This window comes from Salmo salar, chromosome ssa11, assembly GCF_905237065.1.
Source record: "Salmo salar chromosome ssa11, Ssal_v3.1, whole genome shotgun sequence".
NCBI lineage: Eukaryota > Metazoa > Chordata > Actinopteri > Salmoniformes > Salmonidae > Salmo > Salmo salar.
In genome coordinates, this window is record NC_059452.1 from 14795719 (window position 1) to 14813443 (window position 17725).

Genomic DNA, 17725 nt, shown 5'->3' on the forward strand with positions numbered 1-17725 from the left:
TAGGCAGCTATTTGTTTTGGGTTATGGAGCAACACAGGTTGGAGGCAAGACACCAGCACTCGTCACCCGGCCTACAGCTGATTTACTGCACACCTGTGGGAGGGAGTTGCAACGGCAGCAGGGCCTCGGGACACACAGTCAGGCCACCCTCAACTATAGAGCAGCATTCTAATTCCTAGAGAATCGCTCTGTGTTCTCTCTCTCTCTCTCTCTCTGATAAATAACTGAGGTCCATTCAGACAGTGAGCATGTACTCTTTAAAACAAACATATACTTCATATATTAACATAAACACAATACAACATACAGTACTAGCTATATACAGTAGATAATACCACCCACCCTCTACTAACACAGAACAGCACTCGTATTGAATGTTACTAACAAAGCATAACTCCTTCAACAGACTACAGATCATCTCACTTCTACAGCTATAAAAACGCTATCGCTTTCTTTCAGAAGGGGAGAGGCACATAATTGTAGCTTTGCTATCACATAGAATGAGAAAGGAGTGAATTCCTAGTGCTCATGAAGCATTAAACCAACCGAAGGGCTATGCCATAATCTGCCACAAAGCTCTGACATGTGAAAAAGAAGTGTGCATGTCAACCAGTGTGAGATGACCTGACTGCAGTTCAGGCCAGGGCCTTGATCTAACCGACTTCCGTGGGCAAATGCTCACTTTCTATGGCCACTGGCACGCTGGAGAAGTGTGCTCTTCAGGGATGAATCCCAGTTTCAACTGTACCAGGCAGATGGCAGACAGCGTGTATGGCGTTGTGTGGGCGAGCGGTTTGCTGATGTCAACGTTGTGAACGGAGTGCCCCATGGTGGTGGTGGGGTTATGTATGGGCAGGCATAAGCTGAGGACAACAAACACAATTGCATTTTATCAATGGCAATTTCAATGCACAGTGATACCATGATGAGATCCTGAGGCCCATTGTCGTGCCATTCATCACCTCATGTTTCAGCAAGATAATGCACTGCCCCATGTCGCAAGGATCAGTAAACAATTACTGGAAGCTGAAAATCTCCCAGTTCTTCCATGGTCTACATACTCACCAGACTTGTCACCCATTGAGCATGTTTGGGATGCTCTCTAACCATTAGGCTACCTGCCGTCCCATGTAATGACTGAGTGTTGGAGCGTGACTATGGCTATCCGTAAATTAAAAAAACTATAAAATGGTGCCATCTGGTTTGCTTAATATAAGGAATTCTAAATGATTTATACGTTTACTTTTGGTACTTAAGTATATTTAAAACCAAATACTTTTATACTTTTACTCAAGTAGAATTTTACTGGGTGACTTTTCCTTGAGTCATTTTCTAATACAGTATCTTTACTTTTACTCAAGTATGACAATTGGACACAGCGATCATGAAGAAGATAAAAGTAGCTGAAATGAGACACCTACCATTCCCCACATGGCAGCTTCTTGTCATTGTTGCTAGCTATCTGACCATTCAGAAATCATAACAAAGCAGAGCTTCTGGCCCTATCCATGCCTGTGCATTATTTTGTGACTTTGTCAGCCAACCCATCTATGGAGAGTGGATTGACACAGCTGCAGGGAACAGCATGACTTTTCTCTCAAAACAGTGCAGAGGTGGAAGATGGCTGTGGTAGGAAATCCCCCATTGTAACTTTGCCATACCCTACATTTAGCTGAAGCCCCTGGTCAAAATATGTAGGGATTTTGAAAAAAAGTGCAATAATGTGCAACTTAGGTGATAGGAATAGAAGGACTTCCTTATAGGCCATATGGGTTAATGATAAAAATCGATTTTTATTGAAAATAAGTTTAGTTTAAAAACGTGTAAATGTGAGAGTCAAGGTGAAAGAGTCACCCACATTCGTGAACAATAACAAGTCTTGACAAAAAGAAAACCTATTTTGGTAGTTTTACTGTAGCTATTCAATAACCTGTGGAGAGGAATGTTAAGAATATGAAAAACTCATATTCCTATGGAAACGACTGTGAGATTAAACGTTATTGCGACTCTTAGAAAAAGTGTGATAAATCTGATTTCGACTATTCACAGAATTGATCCCTTATTTAGATCCTCTTTCACACAACAATAATATTGATATTCCACAAACATGACTTGCAAAGGTAAAAGAACATACCATTCTGTTCAAACTTGTTTTGTTATTGTTCTAATGTTATATAACAGAACTTCAACATTTTTTTATTTGGCCTACAGCCAATGATATTTTAACCAATCACATGATTATCGATAACTTTAATTTGAATAGAACATTTCAACACTCCCATAAGTGCTTGATCGTCTTCTGCCTGGTAACAGCAATTCCTCCTATTGGTTTAGACTCATTTCGGTCTCCTCCCTAGTCAGAGAGAGAGAACTTGTGTGAGTGTAATATTTACTGTAAATGTTTTATTGTTTATTTCACTTTTGTTTATCGATTTCACTTGCTTTGGCAATGTAAACATGTTTCCCATGCCTATAAAGCCCCTTGAACTGTATTGTACCATGTTTAATGACATAAAATTAAACTGAAACCTGAAATCAATATTGTTAACAAGCTATTTTGTCTAAATTAGAGAGGTTTATAACGCTATTATTATTAGGTTAAGCTTTAACGTAAACGACTTTGCACATCGTGTTTTACTCTTGAGATATTAAATAGCCTGCCTTGCTCAATGGCTGATGGTTGCTTTTTACAGGTTTTGTGATGCATAGGTATATTGAATATGCCTGCAATCTGAACAACTACATGAATTGCTGTATAATGAGTATGTTAAAGCGACTTAAAAAAAGACATGTCCCACTGTTAATCGTCTTTGTGTGGTAGAAGCTTGCCCATGTGCTCACCTCATGTTCGACTGGGTGACGAGCAGAGAAGCCGGGGCTATTCTCTGATGGCTTTTTTTAAACAGGAACGTTTCAAGAATGTGTCTATACCGCCCCCTATCAAAATCGGACCATTTCACATTCATCTCTGCATAACCAACTTCCCTATACCGACACTAGCCTTACATCCCTCCTCCCTCAAACCCCCACCACTCAGCGTCCGTTCTCTTCACCCCCTCCTGACTCCCCTCGGCTGTATAGGCTACGCCACCCAGAATACTGGGACCTCCCATTTCCATACCTATAGGAGTGGATCAGCAGCGATTGGAAGGACTTGGGACTTTAGAGGGGTAGTTCTTTAGAGTCATCCTCCTCTCGCTATAGACTCCTTAGCTCCGCTCTCTCAGACTCGCTGTTGCTTTGATCTCCTCCTTAACAACAGTTAACGTCATCGCATAACCCTCTGAAGGAGAGTTTTGTCTCGAAGCGTGAAGCTCTCAGAGGGCTACATTTTAGGAACAGCAAGCAGCATCCACGGAGCCTCATTCACTCCTAACAAGAAGCACCTCTTTTGATTATTTATTCAGGCCAGAAAACGCAAGCTACTACCGCAAAAGATATGGAACACCAGCTGTTGTGCTGTGAAGTGGAAACCATCAGAAGAGCTTACCAAGATGCAAACTTACTAAATGACCGAGTTCTACAGACAATGCTCAAAGCAGAGGAAAATTACCTTCCGTCTCCAAATTACTTCAAGTGTGTCCAGAAAGAAATAATACCTAAAATGAGGAAAATTGTGGCTACATGGATGTTAGAGGTATGTATATTTATGATGTCTAAATGTATTGCTGAAAAGTTTGTCCAAACACTAACCATGCCCTTTGGACGCAATGTATTGAATTGGTCGTTTAATGCTTCGTACATTTTATACTTCACAAGCATGATCGTTCATATTATGTAAACATATTGACATGTAGTAGGCTAATGTTTCATTTGTGTACGGTTGTCCAAGTAGGCTAAAATAGATTTGGAACACGGTTGTAGCCTATCGGGCTATTTCCCACGTATCGTGTGTGTTCAGTAATTACAACACTAGCAATGTAGCTGCTCGATTATTTTCTTTGTCGGCGACTTATTTAATGTAATTTTGTATTTAGATGTAATTTCCCCCCCAAAATTAATAGCAATGTACACGTATGCAGTCTTACTCTTGCCAGTATTATGCGCCATCTTTGTTGTCGTATGCGTAGGTTTTTAATATAATTAAAAATATTTAATAATGTCAGCTATGACAGTAACTCAATCAGCAAGGCGAAAAGTATATCTTGGGTATGCATGTGTAATCCTGTCGCATGGATGGCGAAAAATGATTATATAAAACCGTAAAGTTTTGTTTCGGCTTACTAATCAGGCTGCTGTTGCTGCAGTTTTATGAAGGTCGCTCTGGAAACATGATCGTTTTCACAAAAAATGTAAATAAAAATGCTTTTTAAATGGTCGGATATGATACTATATCGATTAATCAACATTTACATGTAGTTAGAGATTGAGTCTTATGTCGACATACATTTATTATTAATTTCAGAAATTGTGAGTCAGCACAAGATCTAAATGTCGCACGCTCCACGAGAAAGAGCGTTGACTTGTAAATTCAATTGTTTTCATGTGTTTACTATGAAAATTCGACATTTCATGAAACTATCCGATAAGGTATACCATAAGGATCATTTACATGCTAATTTGACAAACCGGGACAATTTTTACATATTTTTTATTCTTTTTTGAAAAGATGACGAACTAGAAATTTAAGGGGAAAGTTGCATTGACGCCACCTTTGTGTCTTTCCAAGAAGCGACTGAAAACAGCCTAAATTCTCAACTATTTCAATTTCCGTTTTAATTAGACCTAAGCAACTTTCAGCTTTTCGAAATACATGATTTTATGTTAATTGCATTGGCAGACTATAGCCCACTTTGCGCCACCTGAAGCCTATAATTAGGCCATAGCTATTGTTTTAAGGACAGCCTTAAGGAATAGAAGGATAATTAAAAAAATGTGTTGTTGTCATTACAGTATTTCGTTTTCACTTATGGGCAGGCCTTTTTATTGGTATATACAATCGACCTGAATGCACTTATAGGCCTATATTATAGGCTACTGTAATTTGAGGCTATAGACTAAATTGCTGTTTTCACTTCTAGGTCTGCGAGGAACAGAAATGCGAGGAGGAGGTTTTTCCCCTGGCTATGAACTACTTGGATAGATTTTTGTCTGTGGAGCTCACAAATAAAACCAGATTACAACTCCTGGGAGCTACTTGTATGTTTTTGGCCTCAAAGATGAAGGAAACGGTCCCTTTAACTGCAGATAAGTTGTGCATTTACACCGACAACTCCATCCGGCCCAGCGATCTATTGGTAAATGAGCAATGTCAATCTTCTAAATAGACACTCTGTATATGGCTGTAGTTATAATCCATTTAATATCGACCAGACAATTGTAATGTGCATTTTCATAATATAGGCCTATAGTTAGCCTACTACTTGTCTTAGTTTCTCTTTGACTGGATCTAAATCATTATTGCATTTTTTGTGTGTTAATTTCAAAGAAAGTTTGCACCAAAGAACATTTGGTTTCTTATACATTTCAAAAGGTAGTCTACAGCGGTGTAGCGCAATGACATGACGAGGGCGACATCTCCCTCTAGTGGATAACGTAAAACGTAGAATAAATTATGTGAAGCTACTTGTGAAGTTCGATTGTCTCATTGCGCACGTCTGTCTTTTTTTGTAGCAAATGGAACTACTGACTCTAAACAAGTTGAAATGGGATCTAGCATCGGTAACACCACACGATTTCATAGACCATTTCCTCTCCAAGCTACCAGTCCATCAGAACACGAAGCAGATTCTGCGCAAGCATGCCCAGACATTCGTGGCTCTCTGTGCAACAGGTAGGCCCACGCATGAACCACCGGTTTCCTGTCACTGCGCCATAACCACTTTTTCAGGGACCAATGGCTAATATATGTTATATTTTGTCTGCATTTTTCCCCCCACTTGTCAGGATAACTCTTCCTTCTTGAAGGGCCCAGGTGGCCAATGGTCAATGTAAATGGTTGGGGGTATGGGCTCTGGTGCAGGAATGAGTGTACAAGGCCTAACATGTTTTATGGAGGGTGTCTCAGTCACTGTATAGTGTGGACAAGTAGAGGAGGTACTGGAATGGAGTCAGTGATCTCTTTTTCTCCAGATCAGTTTCATGTGATTATGGGTTTGCTTCTCACATTGCTTTGTTGTTTCTCCCGAAAGGCAGGGTTTGCTCAATAGCTTTTGAATCCGTTGTCACTGGGGTATGTTTTAGGGCTATTGTGGAAATGAAACAGGTTGTGCTGTCAATGCATTCATTTGTGAAAATATATCTACTGCATGCATGGGGGGGTAGGGGGGGGGGTAGGCAGGCAGTCAGTTGGGGGATGGACACTGTCCACTCTAGATTCATGGTCACCTTTCATGCACTTGGAGTAGGAAGTGGGGTGCTAACCTCTTTAGAGGAGATCAGCTCAGTGGGGTTTAAAACTATAATTTATATGGGGGAAACGGGTGGGAAAGAGTGGTATTTCCTTTCTTCTTGGAAAAAGTTTTGAAGTGATGTACCCATTGAATGCGTGTGCTGGAAGTACTTTTGTACCTGATCTATTTTGTCCATGAGCTAGATTTATTGTTTTTGGAAGCGTGTGCATGCGCACCGGTGTCCTGTCAGTGGCTGGTCGTGAAATAAGGCACATTCAGGATATTGTGAGTGGAAAGGAGCAACAGGATATCCATTGTCCCCTACATCATTATGCCACAGCCTAGAATGGCCTCCCTCACATAACCTCCACATTAATCCTATTGAAAGCTCATGTGTACTATTTAGTCAATGATCTGTTTCAGATGTTTTGCTTTACGACATAAGTACCTACCGTCTCTTTCTTTTGTCTTCCCTGTAGATGTCAAATTCATTGCCAACCCTCCCTCCATGATCGCAGCGGGCAGTGTGGCAGCAGCGGTCCAGGGGCTGTACTTAAAGAGCAAAGATGGTGCACTGTCATCTCAGAACCTAACCAACTTTCTGTCCCAAGTCATCAGGAGTGACCCGGTACGTCAAACACAGCTCCCCGGGCCTTTACATTGCACCATACACATGCTTGCATTGACTATTTGTCACAAACCCTTTCGCTACGATTGTCTTTCAGATATTTTGCTTCATTATGCTGACAGTATCTCTCTCTCCTCACAGGACTGCCTGAGGTCATGTCAGGAACAGATTGAGTCTCTGCTTGAGTCTAGTCTGAGACAGGCACAGCAACATAATGTCTCCACAGAAACAAAAAGGGTAGATGAGGATGTGGACCTGTCCTGCACCCCTACAGATGTGAGGGACATTAACATTTGAGTGGCATCCTCTGCATTTTTGGGGAAATATTTTTGAGGCTCTGGCCTTACCAAGAGGCCATCTGGGAAAAGAGGACACCAGCGCACCCTCGAGTCGTCACCCTCTGAACACCCTCTGGCAAATGCTTTTGTGCCACACCTGTTACGGTGCCCCGGCCTGTATGGCCTCCCAGTGACGTGTGGCCGCCCTCAGCCAGGGCTGTCAAGGACTGAACACCTCACTTTTCTGAGACCACCAGTTTTCCCTCTCACTCTCCCATCCTGCTCAAGACCTAGACAAGGATGATAGCAAAAACGAATTCTTATGGAAGATGCACAACTATATGGATGAAACGAAAACATTATAGTTTGTGCAAGATTAAGCCACAGAAATATACATTGTTACCACCCAATGTTGAACTAGGATTTTTAAATACCATAGACTGACTTTACATGCTTACTTAAAACATTCAAAATAACAACAAGTAGGTATTTTTCGTCTGTCTAGGTTTTTTATTTGAAGTATAAATTCATTTATAAAAGAGAAGGGGCATTTTTGTTCTCTAATAGATAGGCATTTTGCTTGATTTCAAAACTCCCCTGTTTAAAACAACAAAAAATATTTGCATCTAGGCATCTGTGTATCCCTGCTTGCTTATGCGTTTAGTCACTTTATTATATTGTCTAGACTTCTAAAGAAATTCTGAGCCCCTAGTTTTGGCCTCTTCTCTTTTTAACTGGGTTGTATAACTCAACAGTATACTTTTAGTATATATTGCTCTGTTTTTATTGTTTAGATGATTGTGGATTGCTGGTGCTGAGGTTTGGCAAGTAAGTTCATTCAATATAAGGACATTTACTTTATATTCAATTAGGAGTAAATTGAATGAACCAGCATTGTTTGGCTGTTGATTTGTGACATATTTTGTCCTCATTGCCACATATGTACATATTTCAACAGCTAGCTATGACACGATAAACTAAAATCTAGCATTAATTGCAAACCTTTACCATGCAATCCACAGTTTGGAATTTTTTGTGGTTATATCTTACTTTCTAATACCATTCCATTTTTAAAAGCACTTTTAGTCAGTTTTTTTCTGACTCATAAAAAAAATCACATTGAAAAAAATGGAATGGAGTGGAGCAGGTCTCTTTTAACTATGGTGTTATGTGTATTACAATTTTGGGTACAAGTCAACGCAGCCCAGCAGCGATCCTGTGTGCCCTTGATGTAGAAGGGTATTCTTTTGGAGATTGTTATGCCACAGTTCTTACAGGAGGGGTCTATAGTGAGACGAGCATTGTGTCTGGCATGTTTCAGCATCCTGTATCCCATCGCTTGAACGGCATTGAAAACACTAAAATATCAAACTTGAAAGCTAAAACAAAGATTTAGGTTGTTTATTGCATATTTTCCTATTGGAGCCAGTACAGAGTAGAAACAGGATGCCAAAGTCTGTCTCTATGTAACATTTTGTACACAACTATTTACCATGGTGCTTAACACATGCCTGCCCTCCAAGTCATGTATGACTGTTTTCTCAATGCAAAACTGAAAGAAAACACCATAGTTAAAATGCTGTTTAGAATATGTGTAGTTGCGGGGGGAAAAAATACAAAAAAATAGTTTTGGTTTAGAGATGATTTTGCACAAACCTGAAGACTTAGGCAAGCCACAAAAACATAGCCTTCCCTCTTATCTTAGGCTAACGTTGAAAAGTGGGAGTGGGGAAAAAGGGAGGCAGCAAGTTTTTGTTGAATTGCTGAGTTAAGGTGTTTGACTGTACATTGAGAAAAAGATGAGACAACAGGATAACGGAAGAGCACACTCCTCCTTTTGAGCTGCTATGGAGGAATTCCCAGCAAAGTGTAAAACAAAATGAAAAATGACAAAAACCAATGCTTTTTCTCCTATTGTTTGCTGCTATTTAAAAAAATTTTTACATGTAAATGTCAATATACTGCCATGTAATAGGTCTTTAATTTTCTATGAGAAAATTGTTGACATCTTTGTTTTTGTAGTTATGTCATCAGTTTTTACTTAATATGATTTCAGTGCTATTCCAAAAACAGGGAAAAGGAGACAATAGACATGGTTTTTATCAACAATACCTCATACTACAGTCAAGATTTCTTTAATCTATTTTTTTTTTTTTTTTTTTTACTAGTTTGTTCAGTGGCTGATAGTCCTGTTTTAAACTGCTAATGGTAATGCATTGATCATTATCCAAATGGGTCCTGATGTGAGCAAGTAACCCGGATTGTATAACTCTTGAGTGTTAAGCTGTCTCATTGAAAGAGTCTTTATCCCCTTTAGGCTCCTGAAGGCCCTCCTATTTTATATTTATATAACATTTGCTTGAGTTAAAGCCCGTAATGAGTTTATTTGAGTTTGTTAAATACCAAGCCATAGAATTACTTTCAAATCATCATGCCGTTATTCCACACAGTTCAGTTCATGCTATTCCAGATATGTTGTCCTCCAAGAAGCATAGCATATTTATGTGTCAACTGCACAATAAATGGTAAATAGATTTAAATCTTGTAACACTGCAGTTTTTTTCTTAACTGAACCGCTACTGGTACATTGAAGCCAAAATAATGGGCTACTGATATTGTTGGCACACTTCCATTTGACCCAGACATCCTTCAATCAGAGTTAATGAGTGTGAGAGCCAACAGTGGTTCACTTAGCCATAGACATGATGCTGCTATATGTTCTGGTTGTAGATGTGAGGTAGGCCTAGTTGTTGCCTAGTATTTGACAAATGATGTTGCTGCAAGCTGCTCAAATTTCTACTCGCTAACACAGGACCCAGGATGGAATTATTGTTTTTCTATCTAGTGTAAGGAATACTTGTTACCTCAAAAAATGGAGAGTAAAAATAAATGTTGGTGCCCCTGTGATCAACTAAAGCATATTTTTGTCATATTAAAAAATTGTTGTTAGTAAAAACAATCTTTGTCCAAACATTAACAGAATGTGCTACAGTGACCCCCCCCCCCCCAAAAAAAAAGCTAAATGGTCAGCTTTTTACCATTGCTTCTATTGTTAATGATGGTCGGGTAGGTCGCCCCTCTTACTGAACTGTTTCAGGATCTGTGTTCATTGCAATGAGTCAAAGGTCATCTGGGGTCCATGAAAATAAAGCAAAGATTCTGAAATGTCTGTTTTGTGTAACAGTTGCTGGTCTGAAATGCACAACCGTTTACTTGCAGATCCATTCTATAAACATGATTTGAACATCAAAGTAAACCAGAATTAAAAGTGGATTAAATACATCCTGTTTTGTCTTTTCTTGATGGGAAAACAAAAAAGAATGTTCATGTCTTTTACAATGTCACATGATACATATTTCTTTCTAAAACAAAGTTATTGTATTCCATAATCACACCTCAGTTATGATCAGTAATCACCCATTTTGAATAGGAAGTTATAGATTACTGACAGTGACTGAATAGTTTTACAAAAAAAGCAACATTGATATACATAATGATATTTTTCCAAAATCTAAAGTAGAAATGCTTTGTGGGACTAATGATTACCCATGCTATTGGTTAAAGCATGAGTGCGTGACAGTACTCATTGATTTATTATGCATGGAATTCCTTTGATCAGGGTTTTCTGTAAAGAAAAAGGTGTGAAATCCTAATCCTTTCCCACAGCCCTGCAATCGTGAGCTGGACAAACAGTGGATAAAGGGTTTCAGCACATAAGACAATGCGGCACCAAATTCCTGCTGGCACACAGACATCTCTCGCTCTCTCTGAACATCATGCATCTTATAGCATTTGTAAACTAAAGGATTAATTAAACTGCAGCCATATTGCTCAGTATTTAACAAGCACCAAAACAACTATCATAAAATGCCTAATCTAACCCTGGGTTATAACTGTTTTACTAATGATTTATTAACCCTAGCCTTAACACTAGCCCTAGCTTTAACCTGTTGATCTTATTGTAAACTTTTTACATCCATATCTGACCAATCAGATCAGCTCTTTGGCCAATTATCAGCACTGCATTTTATCACTGGGGAAATTTTCGTACGCATCACTGCATTTTGTATAGGCTGGGAGTCCCTGACTACAAGAAGGGCCCAGCACTGGCTACTTTTTGTATATAAAGTTGTTCTTCAGAGACTCTGCAACAACCTCAGCTCACGTATTAACTGGAGATCCAGCAATTTTCAGACCCGCTCCCTGGACTGGCTTGTTCTGGAGGTCCCGCGGGTACCCTTCAGGCCACCTTAAAATTAGACTTGCTTGTCTCCATTGGACAGTTTAGATTGCGTTTTAGGGAGGTGATATGTGAGAGTTGTGATTGTTTTGATTAATCTTGTAATATTTATTGTATTGATATTATTTATTGTATGTTCATGTTTTGTATTTATTAAGGATCCCCATTGGCTGCTACTTTTCCTGGGGTCCAGCAACATTAAGGCAGTTATATGCAATTTCAAATATTACATTTTAATAACACTTTTCACAACATGTTCACAGGGCTCCCTTGCAAATGAGACCCTGGTCTCATTGGTGACCCACCTTGTATAAATAAGTAATTTACAGATAGCCAGGGGCACACTCCAACACTCAGACATAATTTGCAAGATAAGCATTTGTGTTTAGTGAGTCTGCCAGATCACAGGCAGTAGGGAAGTCTAGGGATGTTATCTTGATAGGTGTGTGAATTGGACCATTTTCCTGTCAAAATGTAATGAGTACTTTTAGGTGTCAGGGAAAACTACTTAAGTAGTTCTTTAAAGTATTTTTACTTAAGTGTAAAAGCAACTGATTGTTGGGTACTGTAGGTCACAATAAAATGTCAAAGGCTTTCAGATGGGCCAGAGTAAAGAAAAGATGGTACACACTGGTCTAAGGCCCTGGGAATTTGTGAAGGAACTCTGGAGTATTTCACATAAAGGTTCGCATTAATACGGTGTCCTCAGCCTCTGACATCTTAGCACTTGCGGTTTCAGAGGAAGGATCCACATTGCTCCCCAAGTGCCATCAAAGGGTACAGGGATTGACTCATCAGGACATGCTACCTCAGTGTGGTATCCTTTCAACATTTTTACCCATGTCTGTAGCTGTGATGCAGTGCAGACCTTCATAACTGAGAATTAGGCATTTCTCACTCATGCCATGAGCAGCTTGTGACATCATGCATCAAGGTCTTTTAAAAAGGTATGAAATCTCCTGACTTTCACCGTGATACATATCAACATTAAAATATTAAATTGAGTAGCTGATTCTTGGTGCCAAGATTAATCGTAACTGAATGTTCAAAAAACAAAAGCATGAAAATATATACTGGCATTCTTCAGACATACTGCATAATGGGCTAGACAGCTGTTAAAACTGAGCTCAGATAGCCTATAGCCATCTGCCTCCAGGACTGGAATGGGGGGGGGCATATGAGGCACCCAGGCAGGGTAAAACTCTATGCCACCATTTAGTTTGGGGCTTTTTCCCCTCGAAATGCCTGGCGGTTGCATTTGTCACGTCTTCTTTTCATGTCACCACTCGCCACCTGCTCCAGAAATTCCAGAACATTCTCTAAACCCTCCAGTGCCCCCATATCCCTCTCTGCCTCCTCCCTTTCCTTGGCCCCATCCACTCTGCTTGCCCAACACAGGGAATCAAAGAAACAGTGCTGCTACAGCTTTCATTCACTGGCATACCCCCTCTCTCCCTCTGTTCTTTTTTTGCATTGGACTCAAACACACACAAGTAACTACGAATCAGGTCAGACCGCACAAAGATGAGCAGCGCACTGGCAATTCCTTCTTCCCTCCAGCTCATTTGGGATTTATCTGTCCCCCTCAGAAGGTGCCTCGGGGCAGTGTTCACCTGCTGCTGCACAGTGCATCAACCAGCTGCCACTGGCCCCCACCTGGTTTTGTCTATCTGAATTTTTATCCTTACAGCGAATAGAAAGGGGGTACCACGAACAAAAACAAGCGCTCCGCAGCCCCTGCCATCGCTGGTGCCTCTTGATACCATTGTTACAGCCAGAGGCCAATGCCACACATGACCCAGGAGAAGGGGCCGAACATTAACTGACTGCTAACCACCAGTGAAATGAGGCTGAAAGGCCCAGTGGTGGAATTTCATGGGGATGGAGTTGGTTAAACAAAACCAACAGACAGTGATTGCTTTGTGCCTCTGGCAGGTGAATCAACCCTCCTGTCATACTGTAAAGTCATTTTACAAAAAAAGTGGCTTAGAAACACATACCTCAGTTTGTATTGCATAGTAAAGAATTGTGGTTTTGATCACTTATTTCATACAATTGTGAGTTTAATTAATGCGTGTAAACGAATACACCATAGCTGATGGAGGAGATCCATCTCCATACTCTTATACATTTTCTCAGCCTGAGGAGCTCACTAAAACATGGGTGTGATATTTTTCATTGACCACACAGTGGGGATGTTGAAGTTTATGGCTATCCATATGACTTCCTACTACTTGATAATTTCAACCACTGAAATGATGTATCTCCTTGTGACCATTTATATTTTAGCAAGTGCGAATAGAAAAGGAAACAAATGTATTGGGATATTCTAACATACATACATACTTCACAAGTATTTGAAATAAATAGCTTTTTATTATTATTTCACATCAACCAGTAGTTTAGGCAATCACTCATTCTCAACCAGGTCACCCAAAATTGACCTACACTATTAGAAAAAGTGTTCATAAGGATTCTGTATAGAACTTTTTGGGGTGAGATAGATATATATATATATAAAGCAAGAGATATAATCCTTATTGGTTCCATTTGGAACCTTGTTTTTCAAAGTGTAGATTTTTATTTTAAATATTCACTCCCTTTATCTAGGATCATTAGAATTACAAAATAATTGCTGCAACTCAGCTCTCTCTTGCCACCCAGACAAAGCACTAAACATCAAGGACTATAGAACCCCAGTTAGGCCTATGTAGCACTTCCAGTTAACTTTGTGTTCTCAGTGGCACTCCATATTTCAAAACTTGACTGATGCCCCACCAATTAACATTCTAACCTTTGTCATTCGAAAACACCAATTCTTCATAGTACCAACTGATAGCATACTTTATGCTCCACCATTAAAAGTCAGTTAACTACACTACAGATCAACTCAGGACCTCCTGTTTACATAAGGGCAGGCCCACCTGCAGGTTCCTCCTCCTCCTCAACTCTTCTCCTATCTTGTCTTCAAAGCCACAATGCTTCACAGGAAAGGTTGCATTCAAGGAACCCCCTTCAGATGCTCAAGCCGTGGGCTTTACAGTTGCCAGTTCCCTTCAGAAGGATATTCCTCCAGACCCTCCAGACTTCACATAATCACTGAAGTCCGTTGGCACATTTAACAGAGAGCAGACCTAAAGGTGAAAGAGATTAAGAGGAGCTAAAGACCAGTACCTAGTTTTTCAGTAGACATTAGTTTAGACATCAAAATAAGAGCATGAAAAACACTGCTAACCAGTGGTCAGTTTAGGTCATGGATAATCTAAAGGCCATGAACCTTTACAATGAAAAACGTTTGAGTCAACCATTTGTTTGTTTCTGAGAGCTTATTCACACAATTGACTTGTGGTTTGAGTGACATAGTCCTACCTGTCTAAACTTGGCCCGAACCTTCTCCATGTCTTCCTGGAGATGTTCATATTGAGGCTCTTCATGGGGGAACTTCTGAATCAACCCAAGAAGAGATTCCAAAACTTTCAGCCTTTTTCTGAAACATAAAATAGAAAACTGAAGATCATATTATTTGCATGTAAGTCAACAGGAACAAGTGACCAATGATTAGATGAGCTATAGGCATTTTATTACTGCAGATGAGAGGTCAAACCTGGCTTTCATGTCTGTGTTGTTTTGGAGAAGGCATTTCCAAGTGATTCCAAATCCATAATAGAAGGAAACCTATAAAAAGAGGTGAGTGTAGTTTAGAAAGTTATCTGTAGTTGGGGAGAAATTAGTTGTAAAACACAAATCCCACTTATTTAACGAAGCTGTTTTCACAAACCAGTAAGCCTATACATGTAATGTGCGTGTAACAAAATCATATGTATGACTTTAGCTGAGTAACAAAGCAGCTGCTGTAACAACACTGGCTTGCCATGCCTGCCCTGGGGTTTTGACTAGCTATTAAAAAGTGCCTAGTCAGCCTCCCGAGTGGTGGAGTGGTCTAAGGCACATTTGTTTGTTTCTAAGAGCTTATTCACACAATTGACTTGTGGTTTGAGTGAGATAGTCCTACCTGTCTAAACTTGGCCCAAACCTTCTCCATGTCTTCCACATTTTTGCGCATCAAGTTCAAATCATCTTAAGTGATTTTGTTGAACTTCATAATACATTTTAGATACTTTTGGATGATTTGAACATGATGTGCGAAAAATAACTCACGTTAGCACGTGGAAAGTGACAGCGAAACTAAACCAAAGCATTGATTGCTGTCATACCTTATCCATAGACTGCTTACTACAGGGTAAGGAAACTAATATGTAATTTGGGTAAACTATCCCCTTAATAACTAGTTTTGACTAGATGGTTTCCAGTTTGTCAGAATTGACTTTTTGTAGCATGTTAGAACTTACGCAGTAGGTTAGGATAATTAACGTAGCATGTTAGGATAATTCGGTTAAGGTTAGGAAAATCATTAGGTTTCGCTCAAATGCAAAAAAAATATCTACTTTTGACGTCAATTTAGACATGACCCTGGATAAGTGATGCTCAACTTGCCTCCATTGAAAGCTTGGCACCATGTGATGCCCCATGTTTCCGACCATCAACCATTCCTTGTCGGGTGCCTTCATCGAACCCCTCCCGGTATCCCTCTACATGGAACCTGAAATCATATAAAACTCATACGGTCATCACGGAACATTGCTACAACTCTAGCTAACTATACACAGAAAAGCGTCATGCTAGAGCAAGGCAGTATTTAGCCTACCTGTCGTCCGCCATGAGAATACAGTCAAATAAATCTTCACTTTTGTGGGCCATTTTCGAAGAGTATTAAAAGAGTATCGCCTATTAAAAATATTACTTGGGTATCTAGCCTAGCCAACAGCCCTCGCTTCCGCAAACATTAGTTTGTGGCTACAGCATTGCTTTGGAAAGCCCAACAGTTAGTTCGCGCATCACTGCCATCTACTGTGTTGGAGTTTGTTCTTCGATGAGGTATAACGGCGGTTGGCATTCAATGTTAATGGTGCATTACCGCCACCAGCTGGACGGGGTATTAAATAAAAAACGAAAAAATATATTCCTGAAAAGGCTTAAAACGATATCATACAAAATATCTAAAAATAAATAAATAAATCAAATCATACTTCTTCAATCACAGTCCACTCCAAAATGCATCCCTACACCGGCTCAGGGGCCTGTGATAGGGCTACGTTCACCGACAGGAACATTCAGCGGCATTCACAATGATTCCAATTTTCTTAGACTTCTTCTCCGCTTGTGTTGTACAGTTTATGACCATTGCAATAAATAATACAAAGTCCACCTTTTTAACATGTAGCATTTCACTATCTCTCGGTTGATGAGAAACATTCACAGGTATTGGTGGCTCTCCTACCATTGCCCCGCCACTAGTTCCTTCCCATTTTCTCACAGCCTCCAGATAGGTGACTCGCTTGACACTCCTTCACCAGAGCACTCCAAGAATTCAGGTGCATGTTCACAGCCACAGGTGCAGCATTTCCCTTCATCTGGCATACAATATTATTCCCTTCTGCATGCACTTGACACATTACCAAATATTTTACATGTATGACACTGAAGGGGCTTGTGCACAAAAGCTTTTACAGGGTATCTCATGAAACCGAATTTTGTATGAGAAGGGAGAGACTCAGTAGCATGGATGAAGTGAACTTATTTTCTCCATCCACCATACAAGTCAATCGACTTGCACAAACCACTCCATCGATGCATTCAGTTATATCCTCTGCCTTTATTTTGCACCTTCTTGCACCACCCCAGAAATAACCCCCCTGAAAGGCGCCCTGCTACGCCACTGTAACCCACTCAATCTTCACTCAACTCACTAGCAGTTTCAAACAAAACCTCAGTTTCCGCCATCTTCCGTCAACCCAATCTAATCCAATCAAGCTGGAGTTTGTTGGAGCCGAGGTTCCAGTTATAAGCAGTAAAGAGATGCTAGTGCTGAAAATAAACATTACATTTTGCGCTACGTTGTCACTTCTCGCAATGAACATGATGATTTACACCATGGACAGTGCCACGTAATAACAGCCGATGAATGCATCTCAATGATTGTAGTGCTCTAGCAGCACCAAGTGCAAGCAGTGGTGTAAAGTACTAAGTTAAAATACTTTAAAGGATTACTTAAGTAGTGTTTTGGGGTATCTGTACTTTACATTATTTTTGATATTTTTGTCAACTTTTAATTCACTACATTCCTAAAGAAAATAATGTACTTTTTACTCCATTCATTTATCCTGGCACCCAAAAGTACTCGTTACAT

General features: G+C 39.9%; 2 protein-coding genes across 2 annotated transcripts; one reads left to right on the forward strand and one right to left on the reverse strand.

Moving 5' to 3' along the window:
- Positions 1 to 3125: 3125 nt before the first annotated feature.
- On the forward strand, positions 3126 to 10520 carry LOC106562055 (G1/S-specific cyclin-D1). Its single transcript, XM_014126599.2, has 5 exons — positions 3126 to 3637; positions 5022 to 5237; positions 5614 to 5773; positions 6812 to 6960; positions 7102 to 10520. Exons 1-5 carry the CDS (start codon positions 3440 to 3442, stop codon positions 7255 to 7257), a joined length of 879 nt encoding a protein of 292 aa, XP_013982074.1. The 5' UTR covers positions 3126 to 3439; the 3' UTR covers positions 7258 to 10520.
- Positions 10521 to 13839: 3319 nt separating this feature from the next.
- On the reverse strand, positions 13840 to 16314 carry lto1 (LTO1 maturation factor of ABCE1). Its single transcript, NM_001141837.2, is given in 5 exon segments — positions 13840 to 14612; positions 14848 to 14965; positions 15083 to 15153; positions 15973 to 16078; positions 16184 to 16314. Coding segments are annotated over 5 exon segments (426 nt in total). The 5' UTR covers positions 16237 to 16314; the 3' UTR covers positions 13840 to 14534.
- Between the last annotated feature and the right edge of the window lie 1411 nt (positions 16315 to 17725).